The 22,298-nt window shown below is 39.9% G+C and overlaps 1 protein-coding gene across 1 annotated transcript in view; it reads right to left on the bottom strand.

Moving 5' to 3' along the window:
- Positions 1 to 22,298, bottom strand: part of LOC109714605 — a 51,456-nt gene that overhangs the window by 8,766 nt on the left and 20,392 nt on the right. The window contains exon 2 of the mRNA XM_020239305.1: positions 924 to 3,242. Coding sequence (XP_020094894.1) covers positions 969 to 3,242 — 2,274 coding nt within the window. The 3' untranslated portion in view covers positions 924 to 968. The remainder of the gene's footprint in view (positions 1 to 923; positions 3,243 to 22,298) is intronic.

Raw genomic sequence — 22,298 nt, 5'->3', positions numbered from 1 at the left:
TCCACTTAGCTAAATGTCAATAACTATAAAAAGCATGAATTGGCTGACCAATGTAGCCTGCATATGTAAAAACAGCAGCAAAACAGAAAGTCCCACTTAGCTAAATGTTAATAACTATAAACCAACTCTTCTATGGCATGCAACATTTGCAGAACACTTTCAACTCTCCAAAAGAAGAGCAGGCAACAATTAGAGCCAATAGTCAAAAGGGCTTCTTTTCAAAGAATCAATAGAGTATAGAGGCAGTGGAACAAAGAGAAAAGGTGCTAGAACTCAAATATCAGATTAATTTATGACATTGTTCTAAAATTTAGCCTACTATGTGCTTACGTTTTTGTAATCCCGTTGCTGGACAATATAGAACTACCATATAAAGAACCATTACTCACTTTCCAACAAAAATCTCGTGCGGATTAACAATAATTGAGGAAGGAAGAGTACCACCTATGGATTAAATTCTGCTCTCAGTAAATTCCTGCTTATTTTATATGTATTTACAAACTTGAGTATCTCCAACATATGCCCATTTACATGCCAACATATTCAACAGCCTATTCCATCACAGCTAGCAAGTGTTTGTAGTAGAAAGATATCAGATTGACCAGCACCATGGTATAGCAGAATATTTAGCAATAAAGAAAATAGAAAATTGTATCATCAACCGCAGAAAAGAATACAAACAACAAGTTCCACATTAATGATCATTCAAATGATAACAAAATCACTTTCATTAATTAGCAAACTATCAACAAACAAGAGATTCATAGAAAGTGACGGAGTTAACATGGTTTAATTGATAAAATGCAGTCTGTATCACACAAACAAACAGGGTTACTTGGAGTTCCACCTAAGAGACATGTTAATAATCAAAGAGGTGGAAATCAGCTTTCATCTAGTGTACAGAATTTACAGGTCCTGCTTACATCTAGGAGGGAGGGAAATAAGACGCACGTTCCCCTCGCCTAATTTTACACAGGCCTAAACCCGACATCCCCTCCATCCCCAGTTGGCAAAACACTGGGCGAATCACACCATTTCTGTGCATAGAAGGCATCCACCTGCATACCAACCAGATTTGGATCTGCCAAGATTGATTCGTCATGCCTCAAAGGCCTTATGAGCTTAGAATCCACCACATCATCATCATCCCCACAATTGAGAATGCTCTTCTCATCGAAATCACCAACATCTTCCTTCATCATCCACTTGTCGGATTTCAGGCTCTCCCCTATAAGATGTATTTTCCTATCATGGCATTCTGCTGCCATTCTGTCCCACTGAACAATGTGGCCAAGACCTGAATCAAGATCGGCCTCCTCGTCTTCAATCATCTCATCATCCTTGCTAAAAATCCTATCATGTCTATCTAGATCGTGCCTATCTAGATGGTGGGTTCCCTCCGGTCCCCATGGCCCAACCTCCTCATCGCCTACCGCCAAAGTCTCCTCCAAGTGGTGCACACTACCGTCCAAACTAAACTTCTTAATCCTATGCAAAATATCCAACAGCTCATTCGATAGCGAACCTAACATATCTGACGGCATCTTAGAGACCCTCCCTTCCAATAACCCAAGCTCAGCTCTAAGCTCCTGAATCTGTGGCAGAACCATATTTTGGGAATCACTCACATCATCCTTACCCAAGAAACTAGCGAATGATACATGCTCATTGTCCTCACTCACGCCATAAACCTCAGGGTCTAATTCGAGCGCGCCCTTGTGCCCGACCAGGCGGTGGACGATCCTCGCATTGCCATCCAACGGCCCAGGCTCGTGCCCTGAATGCACGGCATACAACTTGAACACAGCCGTGCCCTCCTCCTGGTACACAAAGGTCTTGTCTTTCTCATTGTAGTTGGTGATTGGCACGATGGCCCTTATGCGGAAGCCGCACCCGCACCGCTTAGACTGATATGGCTCACGTTTAAGAACCCGCGCCTTCTTCCCGCCGGAGGTTGAGGAAGCTGAGGCCGAGGTCGGCTCCCCCGCACGGTGGCAGGCGTAGTCCTTCACCTCGGCCATGAAGGGCTTGTAGCGGATGTACTTCTGGCGGATGCAGAGCACGACCTTGTGCTTGGCGGCCAGCTGCTGGAGCCGGCGCGGCACGTCCTTGGCGGGCACGTCGAGCGTCTCCGTGTACTCGAACCGCCGCCGCTTTGTCCTGGCCCCGCTGCCTCCCGGTGACACGGCCCCGCCGGACGATGCAGAGGTACACACGGGGCAGGAGGCGACGCAGACGCGGACGAAGGATTCAGGGATGCCATAGAACTTGGCGCCAACGGTCCACGACTGCTTGATGCGGTCGACGGTGTCCTTGAGGCCGAGGTGGCGGAGGAGGTCGGGGTCGGCGTGGGCAGCGGCGACGATCTCGTGCCACTGCTCGACATGGGAGACGCGCTGCGCGGGGTTGTTCTTGAAGAAGAGGGCGCCACCGCCGGAGGGGTCGGGGGAGGCGGAGAGCTTGTCCTGGATGCGCTTCCAGGCGGTGAGGTAGGCAGTGTCCTCGTTGCGGTCCTTCCAGACGGAGCGCCAGGAGCGGAGGACGGAGCGCGGGGTGGCGCCGCGGATCTCGTCGGGGGTGGCGAGGCGCGACTCGAGGATGCAGCGGACCATGAGGGCATGGGAATCGCGGTTGAAGGTGTAGAATTGGGAGGAGATGTGGGGGGTGGGGTCGACGGAGGGCATGGACGGGGCCGGGGAAGGGTTGCACGAGGGTTTGTGGTCGTCGATTAGGGTTTCGTCGGGATCGTCGTCGTCGTGGTCGTCGTCGAAGAGGAGGGAGGAGAAGGGGTGCTGAGGGTGAGGAGGAGGCGCGTCGTGGTCGTGGTCGTGGTGATGCTGGTGGTGNCCCGCCCGCAACATGCATTTGATATAGCACCTCGCCGCTCCCTTTTCGGTATCCGCGCGCGAAGAAAGAGGGTGGAGGAGAGGTAAACGAAAGGTTAGTGGAGTTTTGGGATTGGGAGAGGGTAGGGGGTGGAGTAGCTTGCGAGCTCTCCAGCGCGCCTCTCCTTCCTCCTCCTCCTCCTCCTCCTCCTCCTCTACCTCTACCTGGGAGCCGAAGACTTCTTCGGCTTCGACCTCCTCGGGAGGCGGCGGCTCCTGCCGCCGCCGCCGCCGCCGCCGCGGCCTCTGCCACTCAGGCTCGCCCTCGTCCTCCTCCGGGACCACCGCAACTAGCTCGTGGCGTGGTTCCTCCAGGTCGTGGAGTTCGTCTTCGAGCGGATGATGTTTAGGGTCCAGCTAAGGCAAGGGCAGGGAGAGCGAGGGGGTGGGGAGGCTAGAGCCAGAGGCTAGCGACTAAACTCGATAAAACAACACTAGCTAATTATGTCAACCTACTCCGCCTCTTCTCCAACCCGCTAAGGGTTAGGTTCGAGCCCGCGGAGGCTAGCGCGAGGTTACCGCAATTACCCCCCTAGTTTCAACTCTTCTCCAGCGGCTCGGGACAAGTCCACTTACCCTGAGGAGTAAGCTCCGGCGGCGGAGACGGCGGCAGCAGTTCCGGCGTCGAAGAATATGGCCGCGAATTGTGTTTCTGCGTAAGGGGCCGCCGCCTAAGCCCCTCACCCTCCCGCCGCTTCCGCCTAAACCAAGGCCGCTTTCGTGGCCGCCCACAAAGGTCGTCTCGTCGGAGGCCGTAGAGAAGCAGAAGCAGAGGCAGAGGCAGAGTTAGGTTATCGCCACAACTCTCTAATTTTGTTCTTAGAAACTCGTTTTTATTCCAACTCTCTCCGAGAAAACCCAGCGTTCTCTTCTGAGTCTTCTCCCACCTCTCCTTCGAACCATTAGGTATGATAATAAGGAATGCTCGAATTTTCAAACCAAAAACAAACCGAAACCTCTTCGAGAAAAACTCAACGCAACCAGCTTCTTCGAAGGATAACGTTGACTTATTTTCAAAGTTAAGTTTAATTTTGTAAACGGAAACCCCGGTTTCCGAGTAGAGCCGAAGATCGTATGTGGTCTTGGAGGTAAGGCAAACAATTGTTTTGTTGACGAAAGGTTTGATTTCTTCGAAAAAAATCTTCGACCCGGTTTGTTTGAAAAAAGTTAATGAAACGATTTATGAAGATTGATAAGGTAATAATGATAAAAACAAACATTAGGACAAAACGTCGTGTTTTTCTTGTGGTCCTACACTAAGGCTCATAAGCGTCGGCAAGGAGCGGGTCGAACGAAGCTAAGGTTTGACGGTGACAATTTAGCTCAGTCGTGTTTTCCTTCAACTCTTCAGAACTCGACACAGGTCGATTACTTGTTGAAAAACATTGGTCCATAGACTACTTGCACGATCTACGGGATTAAATTTGACAATAGACGGGTAAAAAGACCTTTTCTTAGTTTGATTAATAAACTATTGTTGCAGAACCTATGTTCCTTTACGTATTCTTTTAAAAACTATTGGTTCTCAAAAGGTTTGGGTAAACTACAGATGGGTAATCGATTACTGAATATGAACGCTTCCTTGATTAAACGTAATGTTTTCTGTAGGCGAGTACACTAGAGAGTAAACAGGAATCACAACATAACTAGACGGCAACAACAATTGAACAATACACAAGTATACGATAGGCCACAAGTAAATCACACCTCTTGGATAAGGTCAAACATTTTGGTAGTATTAATACGTAATATAACGCTTTAATATAATGTTGTTGTGCGAAAACGAAGTTCGGGCACGATCACCCTGTAAATTTTTCATTGTCAATTAGTCTTATAGATAAACACCGTTCAGTACATTACGTTTTAGTACGAAGATATTATATCTGTTTAAGGTGGATGGATACAGTTTTCAACCATGTTTAATGTTTATTACTTATTTGATTATTTTCGGAACGATTATTAGAATATCGTCACAGTTTCCGTCAACGATTTCCTCTGGAATAAGAAATGTAAGAACGGTCGAAATAACCACCAATACCACGCAACCACGGAAAGTTCTACGCAACATACATCACTCGGTACCAGTATTGATGTGATGTGAACACTCTGTCTTCATATATAATTAAGACGGATGTATACGAGCTGATTTTTGAGGTGTATGATAAGAAAAAAGATATATATAAACATAAAAGATAAATTAAGTAACTCTCGAAAGTTAATTCTTTTCCACCATTAACTACAAAGTCGGTAAACATGTATTAAGACAAGGTAACGTTGCTTTCCAGAGAATCTAGGAATGTTCAAATGAATTACTAAAACGTCACGCAACCTACCTCAACACTGAAATACCGTTAACGTCCGTTTTCCCATAAGAAAAGTGTCATTACAAATAAAATAAATGACAAAACAATCGTACGGTTCAAAGAATGTCGCTGTTGTATCAGCACAGACGACTCTTGAGGATTATTCGTTGAGGTATGTTCATTCCACTATCTTTTGAACTCCCGTGTGAAGTAACCGGGACAGTGTATGTCGTCTACTTAAAGTATTGTATAACTGTGCAGTTCAATGTTGTACGTAAGACTTCAACGATCGAACGAAGGAGGATTAAACGAAGTTACTTACAACTGGGTGGTACTAAACTTTCTTGTGTAATGGTTCTTATCGAATACGGAACGAAATAACTGGCCATCCCGTTACTTTAATTTTACCCCTCTTCCTTGACTTTATCTACTCTTTTATAGTGGACCTTTGTGAAAAAGACAGTTTACAAGACGTTGAAATTCTTACTCTTCCTTAACCCACATTGACATATTCGATAAGTTTAAACTTAGAAAAGAATGTAGGAGCTTGAGCAGAAGATAAAACTATGAGGTTAATGAACGACTTCAAGTAAAATGAAGTTAAGAGCAAGAGAATCTTTCCTACGAAAGAATAAGACCTATGACGTGAAAGTTGTTTTCTACCTGTGGTTCACCACTTCGTATTAAAGGAAAATGAACCGTGGATTGAGGAGAAATAGACGTAAAGTTGATAAAAACAAAGGTAAATACGAAACAGTTAGTTCATTATAAGAAAATTAGCTTTTGTACAGTTACAATATAAACATCTGGTGGCTGACGGAGTAACGAATCGTGCTGTCTAACAGATAGAGGTTTCGTCGCCTCTACCGGACTTCTAAATTGCACCGTAGGACTACCACTATCGTATAAACGACGCATGTCACGACTACCACCACTAAGAGTCTAAAGTCAAAATTTAGAGTTACAAAGACCTCTTCATACTTGAGGAAAATTTTTAAAGAATAGAAATTTCAGAATGGAATTCTATCAAAAGACAAAATTAGAGAACGCTTTATAACCACTGATACTATCATTCTTAATATAACACTTAAACACGTATATCTAAATGTATGCTGTTGTGAACTGCACTTTATAAACGTCTTATAGATCAGACTATTTTTATAATAATAATCAACTTTACTACACTACTAGGTAGGACAACTAAAGTCAGAAATATTGTTTTGTACGGATCTGAAACTTTAATATTATCGACGACTGGAGAATGTATACGTAGTTCTACAGTTGTTTTTATGTACTGTATAATACGTGATCATAACGTTTTGTGTACTACCCCGAAGGATAAACTTATTGGTAGATATGTCAAGACTCTGGAACGTCTTTAGTCAAGTCTCTCCTTTCTGATCAGAATTCCTAATAGTGCCTGTAGTCAATGGTCTTCTACCTACCTATTCTCTTTCACGCCCTGGACCTCTACATAAATATTTGTCAGAGGAGAATGTGATAGTTACGAAGAGGTGTTGAATTTTAATCGATTAATGAATAATCATTCTTCTTTGTAAAACAATGTGGGGTTGTTTTCTTTGTGATTGTTTGTAGAAATAAAAAAACGTACACTTGTCTTTTTCCAATGTAAGAATCTTCGTTTCGGCGTAGATTTCCCTTATTATTTATCATATTTAAAGTACGGAACCCAACTAAATACAAAACACTGACCACCCTCACTGGTACGACATCATGAAACCGTTCTTTCTCCTCTGTGTACCTTGGTGTTCTTTCAAGTGCCCTTGAACGTGAGAAGACGACAGTACCCGTAAAGTCCTAACATAGTTTTCTTTTGGTATGACAGTCGACCACGTCTGTTTTCCTAATAACCAAAACTAGAGCGACGTCCTTCTAGACTTAAGTTCGTAGTTTATCTCTCGTTTACGTACTCGCACAACGGCTTAGGTCGACTAAAATTGAATAAGTACCAAGTTTGTCCCATTCATTTACTCGTCGGTGGAAGTCGACAAGAACCCGATACTTTACTCTTGAACAATAATAGAAAGAAAGGCACCTGTGAAAAGTGTGATTAGATTACGTTATACTTGACAAACGTTCAATCTAAAGTTGACCTCTGTAGACACATAGATTAGAGAACAACACACCCCTAGAATTATGGTGGAACTCTATAAAGGGTGCTCTTGTTGAGACTAACCGAGGGTACTTAAAATGAAGACTTATTGACTAAGACTCCCATGGGATAGGATAAAAAGCACCCTATAAAGAAACCAGGAAGTCAGGAACGAACTCGATAAATTATTAAGGACCATAATATAATACTCTTTACGATGAACATAAGTGCTTTCACCCCACATTTAGATCGTGGGAGGTTCCCAAATCTGTTGGGAAACCTAAAAATTATAAATTCTTCTCCTAACTATTCTCATCGCACCCTTAAAGGCCTGGAACCTACCCATCCCACATTCTAAGTATGGGTGAAAAGCCCATATATCCATCGTGACGAGAATATAATAAACGACAAGATCAATAATACAATAACAAGATTGCATTACTCACAACCATCGTAACGAGCATGTAATAAACGACAAGACTTAGCATATAATAACAAGAATACATTACTTACTAAACGGTCGACTACGAATATGTCTCACGACGGGGGAAAAGAGAAGAAATAAAATTAAAAGAAAGTCTCGTGGACCCTTCGTCGAAGCCAACAAACTGTAGTCCGATGCAGTCTGGCTCTAAGTGCGTAAACCCACCTTCGTTCTCTCGTCACTGAGGGTTAGGCGAAATTAATTGGTTAGCACCAGAGGTCTGCCGAACATATAGAGTAGACCTAGCCGACTAGGACACTAGGTGTAGAAGCTGTAGTCCATGTTATGGGTATCAGGGAGCGTTAGCCACGTTCGAGTAGTCTTCGCACACAAATTTCGACTTACCGTGGTTAGCGAAGGCGACTACTAGAGGTAAAGTAGGCTAGAATTGTAACCTGACGTGTTTCAACCGACTCCTCAAACAAAAGACCTTTGGAAGAACGGCACGACAAAGAAAGTATTAGGGTACAAAACGTGCTTTTAAGGTGGGTATAAAACTAAAACATCGACAACAGGGCGGAAGAGAGAAAAGTACTTACGGCTAGTTCTGTAAGCACGTACCTGGTCTTTCGGGATCGACCTCAAGGTGTCTAATAGTAATTCAACTGGACATTCAATGTTATCTTCTTTTTTGTCCACCTTATAAAAGAAAACGCCTTTAGGGAAGAGACATAGTCGCTCCCTGCTGCTAAAACTGACGAACTGTGGCTCAACCTCTCGAGAAGAATCTCTAGTGTCTACAATCTCTACTCTACCTTCCTGACGGCCATGATCAACTCCTCTCTTTAGTCGTATCACAAGTACATTTTCAAGTATTCGATGTAAAAACCAAGGTTTCCAAATTACGGTTCCTCTATTAATACACATGACAAGTGACTAATACAGTCCTACTTATTCAAACCAGTTTAATGTCGTAACACCACTTCAGTGGAAAACAGAGGCTGAGAGTCAAACAAATCTTACCTAATAAAAGAGTTTAACGGGAATTAAAGAGATTATTCTCTTCCTACATCATAATCGGCTAAGTCTATTTCATCAAAAAAAAAAGCAAAGAAATTTACAAATAACCATGTGTTCAATAAGATCTTTGATTCTAGTTTAGTTTACTTTTTTTTTTGGAGGCCTACTTCCACTTTAAGTCCTACTTGATCTTAAAGCTCACTTAATTTTAAATCCATTTTCAAAAAAAAAACCAACAAATAAAAATATCGATTATCTTAACTTTTAAAAGTTCAAGACAACAAACAAACTATCTTTTATTTACTGCACTTTCAATTTCGAGTAAGAACAATTATATAGATAAAAAAGAAATGGGAAAAAGAAGCATAGGTTTTTAAACTCGAGGCTGGCTTTCATTTAATATTGTTAATTTATTTTTTTAATTCGCAAATTCCATTTTTTAGTGAGCTGGATAGAGAGAGAGAGAGAGAGAGAGAGAGAGAGAGAGATGTAAACAACCACTGCTTTGTTGTGGGACCCCGGACCCCGGGACCCACCTCATTCGCCACCCCGAAGAAACTGATGACGCCACCTAAACCCGGGTCAAGCTCAGCCTAGTTAAACCAGGAGTGTGGAGAATAGGGGTTTAGGGATTATTTAGGGATTGGGATAGAGAGGCTAAGCTGAGTACGCGCGCGTGCGTATCTTGGAGGATGCGCAGGTAAGCCCCCGTTGGCATTTTCGCTGGGGGTGGAGGGCTAGGGCTCCCAAAATAAGAGCGAACGCGAGAGGCTCTAGGAGGGGGTGAAGGAGGAGGAGGAGGAGGAGGAGGAGGAGAAGGAGAAGGAGAGCTAGGGGGAGGCGAAGGAGGCGGCGGTACCGAAGCGTTCCATGGGAGGGGAGGAGAGAGCGAGAGAGAGAGAGAGCTTTTGGGATTAAACTTGAGCTTAAGTCGTTAATAATTGGAAGAGCACGCCTAATCAAACCCATATACGTCGAAACTCCTGTTAGGGGATAAGAGCTGAGCCTACGGGCGCACGAACGAATCTAAATACCTTTTAGAAACCGAAAAAAACAGCTTATTAACGTGCCTAACCCAACCCAACAACTACTCCTCACCCACAACTAGACTCCACATACGAATCTGTCCGATTTCTACATCTTTAACCTCTCAATGAAACTTCCAACGAACTAAAATCTACCCACCGCCCAATACAAAGTTAAAGATTGTGAGCTTTTCTCGTAGTATATAAAGATTTAGGAACGGAATATAGCAAAGAGGGTTCAATCTTCGGACGTATAACCTACTAAACATTATTCTGAAGTTAGAGTAATTAACTCGACAGCGAACTAGTACGCCACTATCAATTCGTTGGTACGACTATTTTATGAAGAAAAAACATTGACCTTGAACCTTTACCCGAAGAAAGGACTATAGAATCGAAACTTCGTAATAAACGAAACAAAAACTAAAGGCTGAACTAAACATATCGCCATACAGTCAAATAAACGAAACCGGTTAAGTCTTAACTTATTCGAATAACGAATATCATTATGTTAAAAGTGAGAGGCACATAAAACAGTTCACTTCAAAAATCGTATAACGTACTTGAAAAATTTGTAACAGAAAAGTCTACTCTTGTTTTCGAGGTTTTTACTCCGTAGCAGTTGTGTTCTAGTTAGACCCTCAGCATCCTGACGTAGTAGTGGCTCGTGACCCAAAGGACGTTTAGGAAAACTAAAAAGTCGTTACGTCCCCAACGAATTACATACAAGAGAAGGATAAATGTCACAATTGAAAGTCAAAATATAGTACAATTTAATCAAAAAGTGAAAACAATAGTTCACCACACACAACTACCCAAGAAAACGTATACTAAAAAGAATAACACATAACTGAGTAACAATGAACGCTTAAATCGGTAGTCAGTAGAAAAAACGTAGTAATATATTAAGTTGGGTAGTTTGGATGTATATCTTCTTCCAAGTGAAACGAATGGTTAACTGACCGAACAAATCAATTCTAAAAAGAAGAAGAAGAAGAAGAAGAAGAAGAAAAACCCCACACTGATACACACAAACAAATCTGGTAAACATGTCACTATGTAGATACTATTAAGGGACCTACACAACTAGATTATGTCCTGGGTTGATATTTTCTCTACCGCCTTGTCTATCGCTCGCTAGGACACAAGTGGGTCTACCGACTCGTCGAAGTCTTTTCACAAGTTCCACGTCCCGTTCTCCCACATGGGGTCAACTTGGTAGTCCTTATATACAGTTGGTACGTTGTCCAGTACGTCTTAGGGGTTAAGTATTGTTACCGGCTCGCGGAACCCTGACGAAACTACGTCCATAATAGTTAAAGATTACCACACCTACATGCCTACGGAACGATTGAAATACAGTAAACTTATATCCAGGGAAATATAAAACCTATGCCTGGGGGTTTGATTTTACGACAAACTAAAGTTAGTCCGAGATAGTCAGAATGATCTCAGACAGTTTCTTCAGTATCTTATAATACAACACATCGTTGACTGTTTCAAATACTATAAGACAATCATTTCCAATGTTTTTAGTAGTTCAAACCTTAAAAGACTTTATTTCGCCATAGAATAAACGTAGCTCCCCAAGTCTTGAAGTCTAGGTATGACTAATTCAGACAAAAAAAAAAAAAAACCTGATATTAGACATCCAATATCAGAAGGTTTGTGAAATTGGAAAATAATCAAATAAAGACACGCTCTAAAAACTTAAAAGGACGAATTCCGTACTCTAAAAACGACATATTTCGCGAAAACTGGATACCGTCCTAGGATGATACAGATCGTACGAACTCTTGAATTCGTTGGGTAGAGTATCTCTCGTCGAACTCCTTTCTTACCGCGCGTAGTTTCTTCTAGGTAGCAACTTCGGTTAAGAACTACTTTATCTCTCACCACCAGGTCGACGATACTACTTCATTGATCATGATTCGATGTTAAGTCAAACCCGAAAAGGCATCTATGTGGACGTTTTAGTAGATAAATGTAAATACGTCTATTGGGACATTTATCAAAGAACCAAGAATGATATTATGAGATAATTATACCCATCAGTAAAATAAGTAGCCCCTTTGACCAAAAGGTAGTTTTACTCAAAAAAGTTTGTCCTGGTAAAACATTCGTATCCTCATACATAAATTCTTTAAACTTCCAATATGTATTTTTTTTTTCACTTTCGAGTCTATAAAGTCCCAATATACATACATTTACCTAATAAAACGTCCTCTTATATACATATCAAGAGTAACCTCAAACGGTACTTCTATTAAAGTTCGAAAGAAAATTAATTAATAATGAAGAAATTCCATGACCTTACTGGGACTTCAAGATGTTTTCTACCCCGTCCGTTACCCTCAACCAAGGAATCCACTCCGACGTTGAAGACGTCTTTAAAGACCCGGACTTCTTCGTCTTCTGCTTCGACGTATACTTCTCCTTAGATATCAGGTAGTGTGACGGTCATAACCACTACGACTCCATTCGAAAATAAAAGAACATTAAAAGAAAAAAAAAAAGGAAGAGTTTGTCACACTCTCTTAATACGGAACTACTGACCTTCAATCCTTACGTTTTTAAATTAAGAAACTTCAATTCTCACGTTGTGACGTGTATGTTCGGTAGAGCATGGAGATAAAAATCAAATTGTATCATGTCAACCCATACGTGTCTAAAAAGACGTCTAGACTACGTCTGGCGTACCATCCGCACTGAAATGTGAAACTTGAAAACTTCATAGTTACCTACTTGAGAGTGTCTACTCTTTAATTACGGAGATGAATCCGATAGTACTGTTAATGGTAGAGGAGACCTTTGTACAACAAACGACAATAACATAAATTGGACACTAATTATCAGAAAAGTTTAGTCAACATTAGGAATTAATAATTAAGATCTAAAAAAAAAAAAACAAATACGATCAGTTTGATTTAGGGGAAAACACCAAGGACGTATCTATTTCATGGACCCATGACTTTCTTGTATTTCCTTAGTTGAAAACTTGGATTGTAAAAAAAAAATTTAACTTGTCAATTTACTCAAGTACGACACTAAAATAGAGATTACCAATACACAAAAAAACAAAACAAAACAAAATGAAATGGCAATTAAGAAACGCATGCGTACAGTAACTACATTGATAAAAAGAGCTTAAGGAAGGTCCCAAACTTTTTTCGAAACCTACGACCTCGTCTGTTCCTACTTCTTCTGAGACTCCCTGCTTCTCGAAATGTGAAACGAACACCAATACCACTCCATACTGCGTCAACTATTAGAACGTAAGGAAATAAGAACAGTATTTACATTAAGAAAAAAAAACACAGTATTTACGTCAATTATTAGAATTCAAAACTAAAGCTGTAGATTGAATAGCAATAAAAAATAAAATCATAAATGGACGATCCAAAACTGGTTTAAATTGTCAAAGACAAGTTTATCAACAACTCATTAGACAGTTGAATAAGGACAAATCTAACGTCTTAAAAGGCAATCCAACATTGACTTACTGTCAACTAGACATTCCATTTTATCATTTTAGTTATAAGAATTCCGTGGGTAAATTTTTTTATACGACATCAAATCCATTCTAGAGATGCAAAAAATGGATCATATAGTTAAATAACGAAACTATGGATTCTTTATATATTTTACCTTTTATAAACAACAGTAGATTTCCCAATAATCATCTATCTATGAACAGAATCGTGAAAGAAAATTAGAATACAACAACTACTCAATTTACAACTTTACTCCATAAACCAAAACTAAAGAGTCCATTTCACACGAGTTTAAGAAGAGCTTCGTCCCCGGCGTCACCTACGTAACCTGTTCTTGTTCTTGTGTCGTGACGTAATACGACGTCCAATACCCGCCTTCCTAACGCAGCGTGAAGACAATCTCGTACCGCGACGACACATTCACTTGTTAGACTTAAAGTGGAAGGATAGAGAGAGAAAAACCGTTTTAATGTATTCGTATGGAGACCGATGGCTCGAGAGGATTCAACTTCATAGTACCTTAAGGGGAAGATCTATAGTCCCTATACATACGTGATAAAACTTATATAAAGTTGCTAAAACTGACCATACAGACTTTGATGGCTGGAGAACATAAAAAGTGGTTGAAAAAACACACCGGTGTCTTGAGAGGTTTTAAACCTGCCCTTCTGCGGATAGCTACAGCGGTTCGAGTTGTTGGTTCTCCTTCATGAGTTTAACGAGCTCTTCCTGCGAAAGAATATTTAATAATAACGATACAAAAGAACTATTTCCCGTATGATACAGTTAAAGTATACGTTGAATTTCAAATACAAACGTTAACTAGAGATGAAAGAAACCTCAAAAAAAAAAAAAAAAGTAACTTGACAATAAAGACGTGTGATCAACATCTTTCACAGTAAAATTTCACTTGGTAGAGTCAACGAACATAAAGAACAATGAACAACGATGTTAAAATGCAACATATAGTAAAAGGCGTCACTTTGCTCAGTTGTCACTTATTCGAACTTCCCGTTAGACACGTCTTTTAGATTGAAGAACCATAACCGTTCGAAAAAAAAAAAAAAGGGTAGACATACGAACCTAATTCGAAAGAAAAGCAGAAAACAAGGCCCTTTTACGACGGACATGCGGGTCATCATTCTTTAAACTTCGATGGTTTTTTCTTAGTAGCAAAATCGACATGGTAATATAGTATCGTTGTCTTAAAAAAATTTTTTTAAAGGAAAAACCTCAAAAATTTTGTAGCCTTTACCTATTTAAATCGGTGGATCAAGCTCGGGTTCGACCAAGACTGTTTTGAGAATAGATTGGACCGCCACCTATGGAGCTTACGGCTAGATACTCGAGTTTACAAATTCGGGGTCAAGGTATCCTTGTAATCATTAAAAATACAAGGTTCTAAGGTTCTTTAGGAACCTTACCCCGGAGAGTAAACAAGGTGTTTTCGTTTTTATTTATTTATTTATTTATTTTTCTCTCTTTCGACAAGTATAATACGGTACGAGACTAGGCGTTCAGCCCATTGCATTCATATATCGTTTTACTAAGTGAAGATCTTTGGAGTGCGGTTAGTTTGTAACAATGTTTAATTTGTAAGGATGTATCACTTTTGATCAATTTCAATGAGTATGTGGTAAGAAAAATAGAACAACCTCCTCCATAATTTTACAGCAGCTAGGTTTGAGTGGTTACAGTAACCTAACTTGAATGGTTCGATTGCGCTTTTAAACTGATCGGGTAAAATACCTTGGGTTTCATATATTGTCGATCCAAACCTTGCATTTTGTAGAGATGGGTATAAGTAGTGTTGGTGTCGAGATGTCGTACAGAGGGCTATTGTTATGCCTCCTATCTTTGTCATTTGATGAAGGACCATTTACTATTTTTTTCTTATCTTCTTTATTCGAAAGTAAGATTAAGAGATTTTTACGCGCGGTGGCGTTTTTAGGGTGGTCGTTTTTGTCTTCATTATCGTGCTAACAGACGATTTGCCGTGTTTGGTAAACTTCTTTACTCGAGAAATTATCCTCAGATTCTACCTTTTTCGTCTCCTTTGATTGTGTCCGCGAAAATACGTCTAAAGCGGAATTAGAAAAAGTGGGAACTCATGTCCTTTTGAGGTCGTTCACGGTGTCGTCATGGACTATAACATCATATAACTTTTCTCGGTGCTTTAATTATAGCTCTATGGTTAATTTCCTGACAATTCTGTTCGAGCTCGAACCCGTAATCACGACAAACGCATTCCGAAAATCTACTTAGTAATTGTTGGGAAAAGTAACTTTAACGACTTGTCGGAATAGTGACGTCGCTTTCATCTTCTAAGTTTAACTTCGTATATATCGAAACTCCACGTCTTCGAATAATGTTGAAGAGTGACGTCGTCTTCAAGGATCGAACGGTTTGTGGAAGTTTGTGGAAAGACGACGAAGAGTCTCACTCTTCGACAAGCTCTTCAACACGGTTTACCTATGATTTAGATCCTACAAAAACTGATAAGTAGTTATCATACCGTTATTCTTTGAGTGGTTCTCTCAATTATCCACTTTGACCTCAGGACTTCTTCTCTTGACTCCAGTGTTACTGGTGGTGGGCGAAGTGCGTCAACGGCTGACTCACCCAGTGTCCACTATGGGAACGGTCATAGTATATTCTTTGGATTACCTTTTGTAAAGTTTGGTGATTTAATCGGAAGTACTTCCCTTTCTCGTCTTATTTAGCTCGTACTTTGAACGTTATTCTTTCCATCGATCATCCAGAGAACGAAACCTCTCTGTCTCTACTCTCTCTTACTACTACAATCATCATCGTTTCGGTACGCGTTACGTTTTGTTTATAAGGAGGGTTTAGTCGAAGAAGTGGTAGTCGCGTACGTACATATCTGTCTGGAATACTACGAAGCAAACTAACTCTTCAGATTTACGATATACTCTCAAAATTAGTGGTGAGGAAACAGACCCTTATATTATTGGTATGGGTGAGTAAATAGGAAGGTTGCCTGAGAGTCCAGTTCGTACCTCCTTCTGTTCAAACTGTTCATTCCGAAAACGGACAATCCAATTATTACGTAGTTTATTAGGGGTAGATAAAATAGTTGACTAATCGGTTGTGCTAATCAACTAATGGCATACAAATAGTATTGTTAGAATAACAGCAGCTTGTTTGACCGTTTTTATTGACAACTAATAAGTCCCCACCCATTTTCTAAAGGATTTATAACACGTAGTGGCTCTTTTTCCTGTTGTTAGATTCGTTTCGGTTGACCAACTCTTTCGTATAAAGTAGGTACGTTTTCTTCTTTTCGTTGTATCTTGAATCTCACAATGGACAACTATTCGTACTTTCGTCTATCGTCGATCCTCTCTGGAGTGTATTTCGACGAAATCTAAGTCAGGGATGTCCTGTCGTTTTTTAACAATCTTAAAGTTTCTCGTTGTCTATTAACTTTTACGTGTTTTATTATGAGTGTCGTCTAACGTGTTTACTTCCTCATTTAAACTGCGGAAGTTGTTTGTCCCAATGCCCTCTATCATCCTTTTTACTGTACTAGCACTATTAACTCTTCTCCAACTACAACAGGTCTCTAAGGACTTTTCCTCTTTTGTTTACTAACCCTTGTCTTTGAGATTTACGACGTAATTTTCAACGAATTACGTTGAAGGTCGTGGTTACGATCGTATTTCTAATTTCTTTATAAGGCAAAAATATATTTTAGATGTTTCGATCGATAAAGATAAATGTATATATGAGGACTTGTTAGACTTACTGTGTACGGGAACATGGACCGCCGTATGGGTGAGGTGAGGATATTTTATTTTGATTGAGAGCAGTAACCTACTGAGGGATTCAAGATCATTCCCACAAACATTCGTTTACATGAAAGTTCCCCATGTGTAATTAAATTCCCCTACAAACCAAGTTCTAAACATTATAAGACCCTTACAACATATAAAATATAAACCTTACTGTTCAAACAATGATTAAATAGCTCGGTAAACCCAACCCTCCAACAATTGTTGATCATATAACAATAATTACCCGATAATTACTAAGGGTTGCTCGTACTTTGCTCTTACGGAGGATTGGGTATTATTAGATCATAAGGATGGTAGATCCTTAGATGTTACTATGTATATATGATGAAGGGATTGTGGAAAATATTGATGGGTCGAACTCGGTCGAACTCAACTTACTATTACTAAACCTGTAAAAGTTATATTTTATACCTCCTAATGCCCTAATAAAGTTTGGCACTTCGTTTACCCGGGATTCCCAAAACCGTACCACATATATACATATACTTACTAGAACTTTCCTATGTATAGTATATACATATTTTCGGGGTTTTTTTCTAGTCATGTAATTGTCTAACTACTTTATACGGTTAGTTCTTTCTTTGATTTGTTTGAAACAATCCTTTTCTTTTTTTTTCCTTCTTTTAGATCTAGTGGAGAAAGAATTGGTACTCAAAGAACGACTCATGCAACGCCCTGACCTTCCAGTGTAACCTTCGGTAACGTGAGGTTTTAGGTCGGGATGTATCTGTCAGTTCTCAAGTATTTATACTACGTACTAGGTTGTTGATTTTATTCGATATTACAAAGAGTTTTTCTGTTTTTCTCTCTCGTTCTCTCTTCTATGCCACTTAAAAGAGGTACCCCGTGTTTAATACTTACCGTGCGGATGTTTTATGATGGTATAACAAATAAAGTAAACTATAAACCAGTCCTCCAACACAAACAACCGTATTCCTCTAACCTGATTCACATTTTAACCTTAAGTGCTGTTTCAATTTTTTGTTTTTAAAGATAATAAAGAAGAACGATTAACCGTTAATTATATGAAGCAAGTACGAAGCTGTAATACGTTACTTACCTATTAAACAGGACTACTTATTACTTTCTAAGAGAAGACGAGCAAATAATATAACAGTCTTAAAAGTACAGGTCAGACATTATTGCATGTCCTTTATTGACATTATATTATTCTTACTAACTTACTAACTTACTTCAGCATGTTCGTGGATACCCGCGCATGTAATTGCGTACATTATCAACAGCATACGAAATCATATACTCTGATATATTGGATAACAAGGTTCTATCCTACCAGTACAGGTATAATACAATAGCAAACATAACAGGTAGTCAAAAGTACGAAGTACTTAGTGTTTAAACTCCCGGACTGAGTACTCGGTATAGTTGATAGTTCGTAACAGAGGAAAAATAATTTCAAAGTATTGCTAAGGGAGAGTTCGAGTAATTCCGTATCTCCTAGACTTCCGGTTGAATAGTGTAAGTGATCTTGTTGAACCAGACGTAGATCTAAAAAAAAAAAAAAAGGAAACCTTATGACCTGTTTAACCTGGACGGGTCGTATAACTATGCGACATGACCCTATCATTCGGTGACCAATTCGTGTCGTGGTTGCGAAAACTCGTAATAACCCTTCTTTGTCTTTTCGAAACTCGTAATATTTGTTTGTTCAAAGGTAAATTAAAGGAAGGTAATATTAAATATTTCAAATACATGTGGATAATTAACGAATGGTTAATTTTCTACGAAGTCACTCGCTGCGGTTACGGTGTGGTGGTTGTTAACCGTGTTCTCTGTTGTGTTGGGTCTGACATCCGTTGACATTGTATCCTTTTTAATAACCGGTCTCCTCACTTTTTATTCATAGTTTTGACGTCTAAGAGAATGTTCACGTATCATACGATGATCGACCAACACACCAACACGTTCTTTGTACGAATTGTAGACTTCCTCTGTTATACATGTACATATTTTCATTCGTGATTGTCTTGTTACGTTAACGTATTAGGAAGATCAAGGTACCAAGGTGTTTGATGTAATAGTCACGGTCTACGTTATAGAGACCTAAAGAGATTTTAAGTAACATTTTTGTACACCCACACGCCAAGTTCATAATGTGTTGACACTGACCGTTCCTTATACTATACATGTTAATTGACTCAGTGTAGACTGTTACAATTTCGTTGGATCTAGGATAAAGTTGGGTTCAGAATGTACGTTTTACCCCAAGCTATTGTAGCGAAGTAATCAAAGATCGTTATCCTAGATTTAAACTTGTTTTTTACGAGTAAAAGTATATTCTATGGTCAGTCGATACAGGCTCAGTGAAAGGTTCTGTTATAAGGTAACAGATTAGAGAGTGGTCATAGTTTTCATTCGTGTATTTTTAATGGAGAGGTTCTTTGTTCCGTCTTTCCTCTTGACTCTTCTTCCCGAGGTATCGAAACTACCACACACATTTACTCTGCCGTTGGAAAGGGTCTGAGTATAATCACTTCTCTAACGGGTACCATACCTGTTATCGGTTACCCTCCTATCGATTTTCGACTTTTAATTTATTCCTTAAATCTCTTTTCTTTAAAGTTCAGATTATATTTAGTTAAACTAAGAGTAATAGAAATAGATTCGTAGACGAGCATGGACACGTCTACTTTAGAATCCAGCGAACACTTCTAATCAGTCGGTGTACTTATTCTGTTCGTGTCTGGGTTGTCATTTGACTTGACAACACTGCCAATAACCCATACCCTTTTGGAACTCTTGGACAGTATATGTCTCTTTCCCGGTCTTCAGACAATCTATACATTCTGTATATTTCGGTTTCACTCCACTTATAAAACAACCGTTTATTTAATCGAAACTACTTCATTTGAGGTTTGAATCGGTCGAATAGATCTTCCGATTATTATCACACGACCGATGAGCAATGTTAGTTGACGTCCCACTCTTCCGCAAGTCGGTCGATCAGTTTGTTTGATCAGTAAGGTTAAAAAAACAAAAAGGGAGAAAGCAGGAATGAGGATAAATACCGAAAGGTTCAAATGGTTTATTCGTTCCTGTACTCCATTGTACTTAAGATGTCGATCGCCGTGTTGAGTAAACTAGAAGGATATTAAAGTATTGGACCTCATTGTCGTATATCTTAAACTATATTAACTATCCTCGTTTTGGATTACGAGTTTTGTGTACCTGGTTCTCGGGCGTGTTTTGTTAGGGTCCAGAAGTACGATCTTCGGTTATACGTATTCGATCTATCTATCTATCTATCCATTTATTTATATATCGTATCGTTCCTTGTGTAACAACTGAAGAAACAAACAGATTTCCAGTCTAGGTGTGATTTATATTCGAAGAGATACACGAGAGTAAGAATCCCCGTTTTTTGTTCTTTTGACCTTTTCACAAGGGTGTGTTATGAGCGTTGTCTAACCATTGATTATTACAGTTTAGAAGTACTCATCTTTTTTTTTCCTTTGTTGATATGTTATTCCAGAGTTTTATTGCTTAATATATGACCATTGTTTAGTACGTCTCGTCATCGTCTCTTGTTTCAGAAGTTTATTCCCCGCCCGACGACTCTTTCTTGTTTCTTTTTGTGTACCGATTACTGAGTACACCTTCATACGTATTTTTACTACTTTCGAATCCATATCTTAAGTTTTCTAGGACACGGTATATATTCCCTAAGTTTCTCGTTTTAATGGTGATTATTTACTCAAAAGAACGAGAATAAAGTTCCCAAATGCTAGTGATTCTAATAAATTACTGGATGATTCGTTCAAATGCGCTCTGTGTCATTTATTGTGAAAGTAGATTTCAAAAGAACGATAGACTCGACTCGCTGGGGGCACTAGACACTCACGTTTCATTACGCTAGAGAGAATCAAAGATACTTCAACTTACTTTGCGAATGCGATTTATGTACGTTTCTACCCCCCTTTTTTCTTTTTCTTTTATTTCCTATTATCTAATCGAGGTCTATACTAGAGCTCTATTTAGTCCTCTCTTTCCTGTCGTTTTATTTAATCTTATCTTTCCTTTGTATTTATACGCTTAGTCATATAGTTCATTAAGTTTTGTAATGAGTACCTATGCCTAGCTTAGTTCGGAATACTCTAGATACGTTTCCTCATTGGACTAGCCTCGATTATTTGGATGTAAGGTACGTGTTAATCGCGTCTAGCTTCTTTCTTCTCATGATTTTGCTTCTTCTTATTCTTCTTTTTCGCTACATTGGACGAACAACATCTACAACTTCATCTATAACTTCTCTATGGTCTCGGGCTTCTCCCTAGGCTCGACGTCGCAGGCTTCGTCGGGGAGAGGAGGTGGAGGGCGGCGGCGTCGCCGACGCCCGCCGCGCCGCCCCTAGAGCGGCAGCGGCCCCTGCCTCGACGACGAGCGAGCCTGATGCTTCGGAGGTAGGCGGCGCCGCCTCGAGGAGGCGGCTAGCCTCTGCTCCTCCTCGCCGCTCTCCGGTGGCCGCCTCCTCTCGCCGCGGCGGCGGCGCCGCTCCGCCGTCCCCTCCACCTCTCCCTCTCCCTCTCTAGCTCCTCTTCTCTCGGATGCCCCGAACTCCAACTCCTCCCCTCGTCCCCTCCTCTGCTAGGGTTTACGCCTCGAGACGTAGCAGCAGCAGGAGCAGGAGCAGAAGAAGCGAACGCTAACCTAAGCCCCTCATCCAAAAATAAAGAGAGAGAAGAGGGAGAGAGAGAGAGAGAGATGTTGATGACGAAGTCGCCCCCGCTTAGCCCCGCCTCTTATGCTCTTCTCGGCAAGCCCGTGCATCAAAAAAAAATTTTTTTAAGGCGTTTTGATATCTTTTTAACCACACCCCCTCAACAAACCAAAAAGCATTTTTGTATTTTATATTAAAAAGCATTTATTTTTTTTATATAAAATATTAAAAATTAATTATCTTTTTTTATTAAAAAATAGTTAAATATTTATCAAACTAACTTTCTTTATATATAAATAAACCAATCTATTTTTTTTATTTATTTATTCAAAATACATTAAATTCAAATCAAAAGGTAGCTTTTTATTGTTTTTTATTTTTGAAATTAAAAAAAAGGTTAGTTATTTTATTAAAAATGTTTTTTTAATAAAAGTGTAGTTTAATTTGTTTATTTTCTAATAAAAATTATGACTTTTATTAAAAATTTGCGTGGGAATTTATTTTCCGACATTATTCCCTCTTTTAAATGTGACAGTGT

This window comes from Ananas comosus, linkage group 8, assembly GCF_001540865.1.
Source record: "Ananas comosus cultivar F153 linkage group 8, ASM154086v1, whole genome shotgun sequence".
Taxonomy (NCBI): domain Eukaryota; kingdom Viridiplantae; phylum Streptophyta; class Magnoliopsida; order Poales; family Bromeliaceae; genus Ananas; species Ananas comosus.
The sequence above is the reverse complement of the archived record's forward strand: the minus strand, read 5'-3'. Positions and strand labels throughout refer to the sequence as shown.